The sequence below is a fragment of the Pomacea canaliculata genome, linkage group LG2 (genome assembly GCF_003073045.1).
Source record: "Pomacea canaliculata isolate SZHN2017 linkage group LG2, ASM307304v1, whole genome shotgun sequence".
Lineage (NCBI taxonomy): Eukaryota > Metazoa > Mollusca > Gastropoda > Architaenioglossa > Ampullariidae > Pomacea > Pomacea canaliculata.
The window spans coordinates 24,535,979-24,551,496 of NC_037591.1; the positions used below are offsets into that span (position 1 = coordinate 24,535,979).

A 15,518-nucleotide genomic window follows, 5' to 3' on the forward strand; every position below is an offset into this window, starting at 1 on the left:
GAGCTAGAGGCAGTTTTACACACCGGTACGCACGAATTTTAAGGATTTTCAAAAATTTATAAAAAAATAACTAAAAGAGCTAGAAGAATAATTCAAATTGATAATGATAGATCAAAATGTGTAAAATTTTTACAATCCTACCTGAAACTTGCTTGAGAGCTCACTTTTATTATTGTAATCCATACAGAATCGGGTAGATGAAGTAGAAATTTTTTTTCTACACGTGCTTACACAAGTTGTCACCGTACACGAAGTCCAACAAGAAGATGACTTATAGGAACACATTTTGATCTTTGAAAACCAAAAAGAAATGCACACACATTGTTCTTGTCCATAGAAAGTCACAAATGATGCCAGATTTTTGAAAATCCGAGGAACTAGCCGCATATTTATCGTACATCGTCTCGCCATTTTTTTTTCAAGGGGAAAAGAAAGGTTACTCTGGAAAATTGACGATAGTTAAGTCAAGACAGAGTACCCTCCCTTTACAAGGGAAATAACTGCGTTCAGAAATGCACAAGCTATCGTAACTAAGCGATTTCTTTACCAAAAAAAGCGCTGTAAACGCCAAAAAAATTTAAAAAACCCTTCGGTCCTGTACGCCCGTCCAGCGGAAGTGGACTACGCGCGGTTTCGGGCATGAGAGCCCGAAGAGGCGGCAAATTCTGCCAGTGCCAGTAATAAGAGATACTGTAAAAATATTTTTTAATCCCCCAAATATTAATGTAATTACTACGATAACATCATCTATCACTAGTTTCATTCATCACAAATCCAAGAATCTGATAAGACTTTCATTCTTTCACTGCTGGTTAAAAAGACAAAAGCAAAGTAGACACCTGCAGATATAATGTGACCTGGTGACAGTGCATTTGCCACAATCTAAAATATATCTCTGGGATTATTTTATTCACATTTTAAACATTGACAGGGTACAAAGCTCGTTATAGACAAATAACATGAAAGGCAAGTGAATAAACATAACCTAATGTCGACGATGGTGTTTTGCCGTGTTTAGCACAAAGCCGCTACAACACAGACTACAAGTATGTCTGCTTACCATCTCATCAATGTCATCAATGCTAGCATAAAACCACTAACCTTCTCTTGTGTACACTAGCAACCAGAATATACAACCTCTTATTAGTGTGGATGAAGTTTCTTGAGTTCTTGCAGCTCTTCGTGCCGACCTTTTCCTGCCATGTTGAGCGCGGGCTTGCAGCTGGAGAAGTGAGTTGAGCTCATCCTGTACTCGCTGTGTATCAGCGGCCAGGTCTTTGTCCAAATCATCGGAAGCTTTGTGGTCTTTTATCTTGCTGCTCATACAAAGACTGAAAGCTAGCTTGGTACAAAAGTGGAAAGACAAAATACGGTCGAGCGATAGGTACTTAACTTACAGACACTTGAAAAAGTTCGAACAAGAAAAACACCTCTGAGTAATAACTGTAAAATGTTCAGAAATAGTCTTATACTCTTTAGACTAGGAATTAGTGAAGTAAACATCAATAGATATTCAAACACATCCAACAAAAACAATTATTTTTGCCAATACAGAACGGACGATGAAGAACATTTTCTGTTAGTGTCCAACCTATGTTGACATCAGGGCAGGTATCTTACACCTGACATACACCTGGTCCCAGCAGATGACTTTGCTGTGTTGCTGTATTTGGAGGAAACGAAGGCAGTAGTGGTAATAGTAGTAATAATAATGTGAACTTATAACGCGCAGCACCACGAGATAGATCACACTTTCTGCGCAGACAAATAATGATGAACGAAACAAAAAATGTTGTGGTGTATATTTTCTGTGCATTAATTAAGTAGGCGCAGTGAGCCAACAAAATAAACTTTAATAAACTGTACCTGACGCGTAACGCGATCGTGGGTTGTGGAACCAGAGAGCTTAGATATATATCTAAGCTCTCTGGTGGAACTTTCTCTCACAGACACACTTACAGTCACACACTCACAATCACACACTCACAGTCACACACTCACAGTCACACACTCACAATCACACACTCACAGTCACACACTCACAGTCACACACTCACAGTCACACATTGACAGTCACACACTCACAATCACACACTCACAGTCACACACTCACAGTCACACACTCACAGTCACACACTCACAGTCACACACGACCAGCACTCACTTGTCCGATGTGAGCAGCGAAGCCAATAGCTCCTCAGTGAACAGATAAACACACACACGTAGGGGCTGTACAAAATATATGTTTATTAGCGGTCACTAGATGCGACCGACCAACTGTAAAAGAGGAAAGAAAGAGAAATTAAAGAAAACGAAAAAGATACGAAAAAAAAGCGCCAATGAATAGCATTGACTAATATGCAAACAAATATCCCCACAAAATAAAAACAAAACGAATCACTCGGTATATTCGCATGGTCAGCAGCCCACAGCAGTCTGGCGGAAGAGCAGTCCGTCCTCGCGACGACTTGCGATTTAGCTCTCAGCAACAATGACAATGACAATGACAATGACAATGACAATGATCAACTTTATTGGTCCCAGTGGACAAATTTAAACAAGGGAAGGTGTTCTAGTTGCAGTAAAGTTAAAAATAAAGGTAAAAGTAAAAGTAGAACAAGTTCACTGCAAGGTGCAAGATGTACATTAGCACGTGAAAAAGAGGCAAATTATATATATCTGTATACTGTAAAACAAACAACTTGCATCAAGAATAATCATGTAAGTATCTACAACATCACAAACACACACAACCATTGACACTTCATCTAAGGTTGAGCAACTGGACCGCAGATGGCACAAACGATTCATGTGTCTGTTACTTTTACATATTGGCATGGAATAACGTTTACCTGAGCTTAATAATACAAATTATCTCGTTAGTACATGTTCAGGTATACACAAAATGCGTGAAGCTTTTCTAACTGTTTGATCACAAAAAGAAGCGAAATTCCAGCTGACAGTTCGCTGACGATCACACGATTGGACGACGAGATACAGGTTGCTGTAAAAGATTTCTTTTCCAAAAAATCATTAATGTAATTAATACGATAACTTCATCTATCACTAGTTTCATACATCACAAATCCAACAATCTTATAAGACTTTCATTCTTTCACTGCTGGTTAAAATAAACAAAAGCTAAGCTGAGACCTGCAACGCAACGCTGACATGATGTGACCTGGTGACACTGAGTTTTCTAACAATCTAAAAACTATCTCTGAGATTATTTTATTCACGTGTTAAACATTGACAGGTACAAAGTTCGTTATAGACAGATAACATGGAAGGCAAGTGAATGTAGCACAGCCTAATGTCGACGATGGTGTTTTGCCGTGTTTAGAACAAAGAGGGCAGAACGCAAACTCCAGTTCCGTTCATCATGTGGCTCCTGTCATCAATGCTAGCAACCTTCTCTTGAGTACACTAGCAACCAGAATGTACAACCTCTTACTAGTGTAGATGAAGGAAAAAACAGCAACTGGTTAAACACAACTGTTTAAGAAAATGTGTAAAACAAATCTTTTCCCACAGCAGAAGCTGATTTGAAATTAAATTTGTAACTGTGATACACCTTCTACTATTCATAATAAGAAGCGGGAAAGGAACATTGTAGAAACAAGCCATCGCCACACCCAATGAGCAGGTCATTGTAAACATCAACATTTAAAGCTGTTGGCCGCACTATGTTGCCTGGCAGGTACGTGACAAATGTGATCTCATTGTCATCTACCTTTGTAACGTGTACACAGTCGTTCAACCAATCAGAAATCAACAACTTTTTGCCCCAAAAGCAGACGTCTGTTGGGAAAAACGGTTGTACTGGTGGTGTGTAGGTGGCTACAGGTTTGTTAGATTTATTGGAATAAACACGTACAACACGACGGGACCTTTCTTTGCACGTGTTTTCCTCATCTTTCCTACATGATTCATCATTTGAAGTTTCATCTTTATCTTCGTCCACCACAGCAAACAACATCCCGTCTTTGTGAGCATCAAAGTTATGTATCTTGTTTACTTGTGGTTGGATTAAAGGAGAACCGAAACACCATGTCTCCTTCTCGTCTGTTTGTTCTAACTGAACTGAACTTATAAAACACTCACCTGTCGTACAGTTCTGATTTATACAATACATGCCGGCATCCTTTGAAGCAAGAGTTCTCTTTTCTTGTCCTTCCCATTCCAATATGTGATCTATACGTGTGATGGGTGATACTCTTTTTCCGTACTCAACAACACCACTTCGACTGAAAGACCTGAAAATCACTGACCTCTCTTTAGAGAAGTCACCTCCCGTTCCCCCATAAAATACCTCGATACTTTCATCCCTCTTTTGCCGCAAAGCGTGCACCTCACAACATTCTTTATCTCCGCATCTAACATGTGGAATAAAACTGTAACTATTCTCAATCTGTTTTGTCAGCTTCACTGGCAATCCTATGTACATCTTGACGCAGTTTTCAATGTCGTTAGTGAAATCGCCATGGAGTCCAGGAAGATAATATACAGTAGGCCAACCAGCCCTTAGTTCTGTCAACCGCTCGGCGCTTCCTTCTCCCCGTGTTATCTCTTTCTCCACCTCCAGGACCTCCATGTCACAGGCTGACCTTAGCGCGTTTACAGCTCGTTCCTTAAGTTTGAGAAGGAAGTTCGTCTCGTCTGTGACTGGCTGTGTCATGGCGGTAAACTCTCTCCTCAGACTCTCTGACATTTCCTGAAGATTTCTCATCGCCTGGTCACGATATCTTGCTGCCATAGCCACAATGGCGTCATGCCGGACTTGAATCTGACAGAAAACAACTTCATCGTTAAACTTGTTTTGGTGTTTGAAATGTTTCCTCTACCCTAAACGGTCAATATGTTTGTATACTAAATGTATTTCTGTGGTTGGATGGTGAGGATTTACTGCTTCTACTTCTGTGGAGACAGCGTTTTGATGGAGGGGGAAGGTCCCATCTACTCTTTCTTATGTTGCTTTATCTTTCCAAACCTTTTGTGAGGTTAGATATACATTCCCTCGACTGGGAGAAGTCTGCCCTACACAGGTATCGAACCAACGCACCTCCGGGTCCGTACACGACTGTTCTAAACACTTGACTATTTTCTTTTTTGAAATCCTCGAAAAACTGTGAAAAGCACTGTGCACGGATTTATTATTTTATCCATAAAATAAATAACGAAGGGTCTTAATGTTATATATTGAGACCTTAGAGAAAAGACATGCAAACACTGATTTAAACAACACAAACAACAGATGGTCATGCACACATCGAGATACACAAAAAGATTTCGTATTTTGTCATATATCTGTGACTTACCTGATTGGATAGTGCAACTTTTTTTTCTTCTAAGTACTTCTTGTGTTTTTCATAAAAGCGTTTTTGCCGTTTAAAATTACCAATTGAAGTGTCAAGATGAACCACTTCATGTTCAATCGTTTGTTTACAGCGAGCGGCGGCGTCTGCCAGATCTTCAGTAACGTGTCCCTCGTGTTTGGTCAGCTTACACCTGGTACATATGGCTTGGTGACACTGTGTACAATACAATACAAGACGCTTCTTTGTGTGGACAGAACACATGGATTGTCTTTTCTCACTACGTGCCTCCTCCAGAGCTTCCTCCGTGAAGTAGAAGTTGACTTGTAGAGCACGCACACCACCTCGCGGTATCCTAGCAGGAGCTCTACAGGTAGGACACGGGATGGTGTCTCCATGAATATTTGCCAACTGCTCAAGACACGGTAGACAGAAGGTGTGATGACAGGGCAGAAATCTCGGTGATGTGTAAATTTCTGTGCAGACTGCACACGTCATGTTATCTTGCGTAGCAGCCATGTTTGATGAGTAATTTTTATTTTTCAATGTTTAATAAGGTAAAACCTCCTACTTCATTCTCAAACAGTCCCTGAAATAAAATCATTGCAATAGAAGTGTTGTAAAAATGTTATACGGGAAATTTGAGGAATTGACTCAAAGAAATAGTTTGAGAGTTAATCTAATTTGACTTTTTTTCAAGCGTATCTGTGATCAAAGTAACTTTTTATTATACTGTTACCATTAGTAGTAGTAGCAGCAGTAGTAGTAGTTATTGCTCTTGTGTAACAGTTTTATGTTCATTTTGTTGTACAATCATTCAAACTTTTTATGATGAAATGTTTTTTGTTATGTTCTCTATAATCCTCAAACAGGCGAACAAATAAAAATGCCAGTGCTAAATGAACAATTATGAAACAGATAATTTACCGTTTAATTAACTAATTACAAGATTATTTTTGCAAGGATGATCATAGTGATGAGGAGGAAAAAGAAAGAAAAAGGGGGAACAGACTAAATACGCATTTTAGTCTGATCAAATAAACCACAAACATTTTATCTGGCCTCGACAATGGTGATGTTTCTGCCTGAACTCTAGTGCACCTGTCTGCTGTGTTTGACACCGTGGACCACTCTCTGTTCCTTCATAGACTACACACCCTCTACGGATTTCTGGACCCTCACTAACGTGGTTCAACTCCTATCTCACTGATAGGTCCAAAACTTTGTTCGTCGACGGTCTAGCATTTCGCCTGCTCCTCTTTCTTGTGGGATTGTCCAAAGCTCTGCACTCGGTCCCACCTGAGTTCATCGATGACGATAATTATGTTTTTGTCTGAAACGTGGCTCAGAGATGGTGGTGATGAGCGTATCTGTGTTGATGTGACCCCAGGTAACTACAGTATACGGACATTCCCCTAGTGCTAGTCGCGCCATGGTACCTAACATTCCTGTTGAGCTGTGGAGAGCTAAGGCGGAGCTTGGACAACCTGAGAGGTTGTGATGCACGTGTGAGATGACTTGCTAAATGCTAGATGCTAAATACTCCCAAGAGTGCAGTCATTCACCTTGTTATTCGGCCTAAGCTTAATTCCTCCCTGCTCATATCAGTACTTGTTGGTCGAGGAGAGGCCTATTGAGGACCTGCAACTACTGGTTGCAGTCATTGCACCTGCTTTACTGCCTGTGGCCTTCAGAGAGTTTTTGTCCACAAGATTCTTGACATCCAGGCTAAACTTGATCAACACCCTGTCCATCTCAACCACCAAAGTTCTCATCTGCTCATTTGTTCTGTCTAATCTAGATTACTGCAGCTGTATTCTTGCTGGCTGTCCACACTACCTCATCCACAAACTTCAGAAAGTCTAGAACTCAGCTGCTTGTCTCGCTTTCCAGACTCGAAAATATGAACATGTCACATCACTTCTTCACTCTCTTCATTGACTACCAGTGAAAGCTAGAATAGACTACAAGCTCCCAACTCTATGCTATGGATTCTTTGAGGGCTCCTTCCCCCCCTACTTTACTGAAATCTTGTGGACACTCTTGCCTGAAACCTTCGGTTCTCATCAGACTCCCGCATTCTATCCTCCCATCTACAGACAGTCACATACGGACACCAGACGTCCTCCCTCTGTGCTGCTAAACAGTGGAACTCTCTTCTACATCACATTTGTCCCTGTCCCTGAACTTCTGTTCTTAACTCCCTGGCAATACTGTCTGTCATGTTAACCATCACGTGACGATTTCATCTTACACTGTTTACAGTATCTTCATCCCTTCATACCTTCATCCATTGCTGTGCGTTCTACTCTTGTACCTCATCTTTATGTTGTTCAGTGTGTCTATATGTACCTCGCTGTCCACTGCTGTTATCTTGTACCTCATCTTTGTGTTGTTCAGTGTGTCTATACTCGAGATGAAGACATCAATCATCGCTCGTTAGTCCGTCCAAGCTCGTCAAGGTCATTTATGTCATTAGTCAGGAATCGCTGCTAACCTGACCCTTGATAAACAACTTACATCTGTCTATCAGTCTGCCTATTTTAGAAAACAAGTCACAGCTGTCTGTCAGTCTGCCTATTATAATAAACAAGCTACAGCTGCCAGTTTGGCTATTATGAACTATGCAAGATCAGCGCCATCAGTCACATTCTGTCTACGCGCTACCAACATCTTGTCTGTGTGTTTGTTTTATCCAGACCTGATTACTGTAACTCCTTGCTTGCTGGCTGCCCTGAATACCTTCTTCACAAACTCCAGAAAGTACAGAAGTCTGCTGCGCATCTGGTGCTCAGAGCAGGAAACGGAACCACACCACCCCTCCTTTGTTTTATACACTGGCTTCCCATCCGTTCTGGCATCTTGTGGAACTTGAGTTATAAGTGACCGCACTTTCTCGGGGCAAGTTTTTATTTGTGAGAACAATACCTCCTCCAACACCACTGCCCACTGTCTTCCCTTCTTCCCAGCTACCGCTTGCTTTTGGGTGATTGTTTCATGAACAAGATCTCAAGAATTTCATCTTCTTTAGAGTCGATATCAAGGCCTAACAGTGTGACAAAATTAAATCTACGTAGATGTGTAGACTTCTTACTCCGGATATTCCCGATTTTATCTTTTAGGTCGCTAACGGGGGCGGGGGTTGCGAGGTGTTAGAAACCTCATTTTTCTCGGGGCCAGCTTGATGTGAGGGTGGTGTCCATCTCCTCTCCCTAAACTTCCTCAACCCTCTATGCCGTCTATGGGGTAAGGTACCCACTAGCAACAGGTGGTCGACTGGGTAAAGTTTGTTGCACTAAATAACTAAGATTGTGGTGCAATACCTGTCTTATGAGTCCACGCAGATTAGTAGATCCCTCCCCTGGAAATTCGCAACGTTAGTAAACACATTCCGAGCGATGATTTTGAGAGGCACCTTTCCCATACTTTCAGTGTGTTCTTACATTGCATAGTGTAAAGTAACAAAACGACAAGCTATAATGATATCTTGTTGTACATCTTGTCGCTATACCAATGAAAGACATGCTGCTAGAGCAGTATTAGGCAAAAGTATTTATCGCTATGTTGACTTAGACATGTACACATCTAGTCAAGCAAGCGAGCGCTACTTATTTCATCTTGTTGACTCTCGTTTACTTTCTCTCTGTAAGTGTTAGTCTACACGTGTCATATCACATGCGAATTTAAAAAATGGCAGGAATACAAATTTTGTGTAAAATCTTACAAAAATAATATTCTCATATTTAGTACGCATACTAACAATAAAATGTTTATTGCTTGAACTTACCTCTATCAAATGTGAAGAGAGTTTCTAATGTTCTTCCCCCTTGCCTTGGTGGCTAGTTGACTACCTCCATGAAGATTCGAGGACCTAGTCAGGCGTAGCTAAGTAAATAAAGTCTGGGCAGACTTGTACTCAGGTCGTTGCTAGGCTCTGCCTTTGTTTCTTCCGGCTTTTCCCTCCAATCATTTCCATTTTATTGTCAGGTCGTCACGGGTTGTGGCTACACGAGCCGCACAAAAGGTGAGACGGGCTGATCACACTCTCGACACCTCTACCAACTCACGTCGGGATTTACGTACGCGCACACTTACACTAAATTGCTAATTATAATTTAATTGACTCTTGAGCCCCCAGCGTATCTCTCCAATAAACAACACAAGGCAATTTAGTGTGATTAGGAAAGTTGTTAATAATCGAGAGTATTTCAAACAATTTACAAAATGAAACAATCTCAAATATGGCCGCTGTCTATAGGCGTCCCGTTATTCCTCTATCCCTAGTCTAGATATCGTGAGCCTCTAATTACCTTCAAAGAATTTCTGTGTTGGAAGTAAAATATGTAATTATAATAATGATGAATACAATCTACAAAAACAAAATGGCATTATATTTGTTGACCGTTTGTCCCTGTGGCTAGGCATAATGTAGGAGACACAGATATACGCAGTATAAGCTGCACTGTTATGTAATAGAACATTCTACTCTTGAGAATCAACTTCAATTACAGTACACAAGGCTACAATCACAACGCTAATTTTGATTGCACTAAGCCGAGGGCGATTAGACGAGTGAATTGTGACATAATCGCTTGCTTACAACCATGTATTGCTGATCGAAGATAACATACTGCAAAGCGTAAATAAACACAACCCAAATATATTAGTTGATGCAGTAGGAAGCAAGCTAACAATTTTTTCTTTCACACTTTTAAATTTCTCTTCTCTCTCTCTGTGCATGTTTTGTAACACAGGTGTAACACTTGAGTTCAAATAAGATGTTGATATAAAAGCCAGTGTTGAAGAAAATTTTATATTTCTCTGTTAAACTTTTCGAAAGTAAACTTTAAATCAAAAATTTATCTTTGAAGTAGTGCAGAAAGTTCTTGACTACATGAGGTTTTTCCTAGATAGTCTTCTCACAAAACTGTATCTTTTGGTACATTTGTAGTCATACCGAAGAGAATAAGCCCTCAAAGAGTTTCATCAAGAAATATTATTTTCAGAAATCTTGACGCCAGGTGCCATCCATATTGTTTTACCGTTCGTGTACTGGCAACACGGGTTTACAATAAACTACCTACAAAAAAGAGCGGACGCACACACAAACACAAAGTGACACTAGCACGAGCAAACGCTTGTCTATGTCGGGAACAAAACTAGCGAATATGATACACTTTGGCAAAGTTTTTCTCAAATGAAAGTAAACTTTCTCAGATCTGATTATAGCAACAACTTTGCTAGTAATTCAAATTAATGATTATTTTTACATCTACGAAAGATCAAAGAATATAGTTTGTATACATGTAAATACTTCTATACAGGTAATATCTTTGCAAAAATAGTGAATTGGTAACAAATTTAAAGAAGTAACAGTATAAATTTTGTTATTCGCAGATGCAGCACAAAAGTGTCTGTTGTTTCCTTCAGAATCCAAGAGTATAATTCAAAACAACTGCAGCACTCAACTCACTGGTCTGCACCTGCTAAATAAGAACATGAGTGAAATCGTTTTGTCTTTGAAAACATTCAAGAAATTGAGTTCTTCTGTATCCATGTGCAGCAACTGTTCAGACCTATTGAACACAGTTTGCAGTTCCTCCACAACAGTCAACGGCTCAGTTTTTGGGACTTCTAGTCGCAACATCATTTGTTTTACTGTATGAAAGGTCTCTTGTACCTGTCGTTTACATTATCGTTTGTTGACATTCACCACATTTTTGTTGTGTATAACTTATGGTAGTTGCATCAGAAACAAATAATTTCTAGGCAGAGTTGATAAAGAAAAAGTCAAATAGGGAGACTTTGCATCCATTCGTTAGCTTGTCATGCTTTACATGGTAACCCAACAGGTGGTGTATAACCACAGAACACTGATGTTTTTGCAGCTTGGCTTATGTTGCCAAAATAAAAACACAACATACTATTAAGACAAGATTCTGCATTACTGTTCAACATTCTTTGTAAAAGCCTGTATTGTGCGCATATGTAGTATAAACTTGAATCTTGTTAATCGCTTTGAGAATCTTATAAGAATATAAACCTTTAAAGATGGTGAGACATAATTGTTCTAGTGTTTAGGCACATCATAAAAAGGATAATAAGCATTTGCTTTTTAGCCTTTGCACAAAAAGACGGCATACAGTTCAGAGAATCTTTGCTGTGCTGCTGTCTTGAGCAATTATTTTAATTCATTAAAGTTTTATTGTTGACATAACTTCCACGCATTAGCATTTAAATGTATTTCCTCCTTTTTTGTTATGTTCTGTGGGTGTCATTGTCATGTACTGCCTAGTATAATGCCACACGCGAGAGAAAATTTTATAATGAAGTATTTCCTAGTAGTTGACAGGTACTCTAAGGACCCAGCCATCACCACATCCAATCAGCAGCTGACCGTTAAGGTCAAGGTTCAGAGCTGTGGGCCGCACCATGTCACCACTGCCAGGAAGGAAGCAGACAAACTCGATGCCACTGTGTGATACTCTTGTCACGTGCACACAGTCGTTCATCCAATCAGCGATCAGCAGCACATCTTTGCCACAAAAGCAGACGTCTGTTGGGAAGAAGTTCTTTTGCGTGAAGGTCGCTATGGGGTCGTTGGATTTGTTGGAATACAGACGTACTACACGGGATGACCGGCTACCCGCTTCACTCTTGTTTATCTTTACTAGTTCATCATTTGTGTTCTCACCTTCATCTTCATCTACTAAAGCAAAAAACGTCCCTTGCTCGTTTGAATCAAAGTTATGTACCCTGTGTATCTTTGGGGTCAATAAAAAAGAGATCCTTTCCTTTTTATCTCTTTTTTTTCCAATTGATTGAAACTATATGAAGTACACCTGATTCAAAGTCCTGAACTAAAGAATGCAGACATTTGTTCTTAGAAGGAAGAGCACAAAATGAGAACTCATCCCATCGGAAAATAATATTCTCACGTGAGATGTATGATATCCGCGTACCGTAGTCTGTCTCAGGTCCTCTACGACCATTAGAGTCAAAACACACACCTTTCTCTTTAGTATAGTCGCCTCCTGCTCCCCCATAATACACTTCGATGCGTCAGTCCTTTCGCTGCCCCAAAGCATGCACTTCCCGACATCCTCTATCGCCACATCGACCCACTCTAACAATTTCTACGGCTTTCTTACTTGGAAAACTCAACTGGACTGGTGACCCGATAAATGTCTTCATGTAGTGATCCTCAATGTAGTTATAGAAGTCACCGTGGAGTACATGGCGGTAAGTCGTGACAGGCAGTCCATCTTCTCGTTCTCTCAGTTGCTTTGAACTTCCTTCTCCCCGTGTCATCTCTCTCTCCACCTGCAGGACCTCCGTGTCACAGGTGGAACTCAGCGCGTGTTGAGTGCGGGATTGGAGCTGGAGAAGAGAGTTGAGCTCATCCTGTACTCGCTATGTGTCAGCGGCCAGATCTTTCTCCAAATCATCGGAAGCTTTCTTGAGTTCCATAAGTGCTTGGTGGCGATATTTTGCTGCCATGGCCACAATGACGTCATACCGGACTTGAATCTGTCGGACGTTAAATTCAACATGGCTTGATTGCTAAACTACTTATATCCTGCAGGTCTTACTGGGAAAGATTTTAGAAATCATATAATACTTTAAAACGTTTACCTATTTATTACTTAATTTTACAATACATAGTCTGTAACAAATTACACTCTTCAATGTATTCACTATATTTGGATTAAATACAGAAGATGGACATTTATACCTTTAGCAAGACAAGTTGAATGAACATTACTATTTGAGAAGATCGTTGACTTACCTGTTCCATTATTGCCGCTCGCTTTTCTTGGACTTGGCAGAAATCTTGTTGACCTGTAAACTTCTGAACAGACTGCACAGGTCATGTTATCCTGCGTAGCAGCCATCTTTGATGTGTGGATATCTCGTTGCTAAGCAGGTTATCAACTGGTTCAATCGCAAGCTATCCATGATAAAAATCATGGTATAAAGCGGGAGAAAACAGTTAATTTTTGTAATTTAATATGCGTTTTCTGCACCGAAAGAACTTCTCTAGCCTTCATGTTAAGTGGTATAGTTTGTTCTTTCTTCTCATAATCAGTTTAGTGTCTTGGACTTGTACTTAGCTATATCTAAAACTTTGCAAAATCATTTTATAATAGTTTTTACAATGATTTTTAGATGTATGTCGTTTTTTCCAGTAATTTACATACCACTACCGAAGAAGTCAACTTTTTTGGCACTTTTCTCTAGTAGTTCCCTCTCTCTCTCTCTCAAACATACACATACACAAGCACGCGTGAATCCTGACAAACACTTCCGTTTTAACGTTTATTATAACTGTCAAAAGAAAGCTATTCTATGGAAGATCATCAAGTAAAACCGTCCTGGCGGGTAGTACAGTAAAACATGTCTATTAAGATTTGGTATAATCCATCAAAATCACCTTTTTTTCCCATAACAGATAGATAAACCAGTCTGCTTTTATTTCGCGAACCACGACCTAGCGCTTTTCATTAATATGCTAATTAGGCTCCTAATTAATCCCCGTGGGGGCTAAGAAAGGCCTGAACAGATCATTACGTGTACTGAGGTGGAAAATGATATCAATAGTGTAAACAGTTGACCAGAAGTAGTCTTTCTTAAAATATACTAATTTTTTTAAACACAAATTTCTGTCCAAAGTCGCCATAGAGCTCAAACTGTCGGTCGTAAGGTGAGTTAAGGAGATGGTCGGAATGGAGATGACGCTTATATATATTTCCAGGAGAAATGTATGAGTCGTAACTAAGAGAGGTTCGTAATCGGGAAGATCTTCATAGAGAGGTTTTACTGTAATAGCAAATAAATTATACACAAACAATACAAAAAGTCAAAATTAATAATAATATTTCCATTACAAAATTGTACTCCTAGTACAAAAAAGAAGGAATATCTGATGCAAAATATGCGTCACTGTGCATAACAATATAAAACCATATAACCATAGACAAGACACACAGAACACAGAACACAGTAGCCTTCAAACAAACAACAGTAGCAACAGCTATTTGACTGTTAGCTTTAACTGCATTCAGATATTAAAATAATAATATTAAAATAATATTCCGGTATTAATCTTTCTGTTTCTTTTCTAAAGTAATCACAAACTAGAATGTTGTGAGACTTCTGTTCAATATCACAAGCTTTAGTTAACATGGTGCAGTAAGGATCTCAGTATACTACAATCAACTCAAAGAATTGTTATTTGAGATTCTTAAATCATAATAGAGGGATATAGTTTTCACAAGAGAAAGAGGCTTTATAATATGTCATTCGAATAGACATTCTTTTAATACGATCTATAGCACTATTATTTGGATATACATGTCCAATAAACATTTTCTTAAACTTATTTAAGCCAGTGTGTGAAAATCTTTACATCATCCTGTTGGTCTAAAAACCACGACAGTCTTGAACTGTTCAATAAATTTTTAATTGCAATAACATTATCTGAATTAGTTCTAATAATGACAAACAAGTTGTAAGTGAACCGATAACCAATACTAGAAAATGTGGGTACATTCGAAAGATTAACTAATTTATACAGAAGACAGCTTCGTAGTTTCAATAACATCTAAAGAAACCTACTAAGCTCCTAAAGTACCGTTTACCCGGATTTTGTTGTTCTTGGTAAAAATACAAAATACTCATAGTAGCACAAATATAATGTTATACGATGATTACAACAATAAAAACCTCACACTTACAACGACATGAATAATATAGGGCAATGTTCTTATACAATAGTCCCACTCTACGTCTGCAGGAAGTAAAAGTGCAACTGTTCATTAAGGTGAGAGATTGACTGATCGTGCTCGATCTTTCATGTACAGTTGTACGCTTTCCAAGCCAGTGATAATTGATGGTTATGACTGAGTTTAACACCTACAAATAATAAGTTAATTATTACTTTGACATTTGCCTATTAAACAAGCAGTTTACATATTTTCCCTCTTGCAAAAGACAAAAACTTTAGTTTTCACACTAACATAGCAATGCCACCTGGCACAATGTCCTGACACTACACTCAGAGCGTTCTGTAGTTTTGTTTTTTTTCAGATTCAGAACATATTAGTGTCATCAGCTTACAAAACTAGGAACATCTGGTACAGACTTTCTACATCATATTATATATTTTGACAGCAATTGCTATTCACAAAAAGGTTGCAGACT

At 39.2% G+C, this 15,518-nt stretch overlaps 1 protein-coding gene and 1 long non-coding RNA gene across 2 annotated transcripts; both read right to left on the reverse strand.

Annotated features, from left to right (window-relative positions):
• Nucleotides 1–2,227: 2,227 nt before the first annotated feature.
• On the reverse strand, nt 2,228–9,195 carry LOC112556182. The gene is made up of 3 exons (XM_025224949.1): nt 9,103–9,195; nt 5,319–5,904; nt 2,228–4,786 (listed from the first exon to the last, which is right to left on the reverse strand). Exons 2-3 carry the CDS (start codon nt 5,832–5,834, stop codon nt 3,581–3,583), a joined length of 1,722 nt encoding a protein of 573 aa, XP_025080734.1. The 5' UTR covers nt 5,835–5,904; nt 9,103–9,195; the 3' UTR covers nt 2,228–3,580.
• A 288-nt stretch (nt 9,196–9,483) lies between these two features.
• On the reverse strand, nt 9,484–15,116 carry LOC112556186. Its single transcript, XR_003097635.1, has 2 exons — nt 13,105–15,116; nt 9,484–12,845 (listed from the first exon to the last, which is right to left on the reverse strand). It is a non-coding gene; the product is annotated as an uncharacterized LOC112556186 (long non-coding RNA).
• Between the last annotated feature and the right edge of the window lie 402 nt (nt 15,117–15,518).

Excerpts from the sequence above, each read along its gene's own strand:
- LOC112556182 (XM_025224949.1), bottom strand. The coding sequence starts at position 5,834 with ATGGCTGCTACGCAAGATAACATGACGTGTGCAGTCTGCACAGAAATT. Across the intron at positions 4,787-5,318 it reads AAGTTGCACTATCCAATCAG|ATTCAAGTCCGGCATGACGC; the intron begins GTAAGTCACAGA and ends GTTTTCTGTCAG.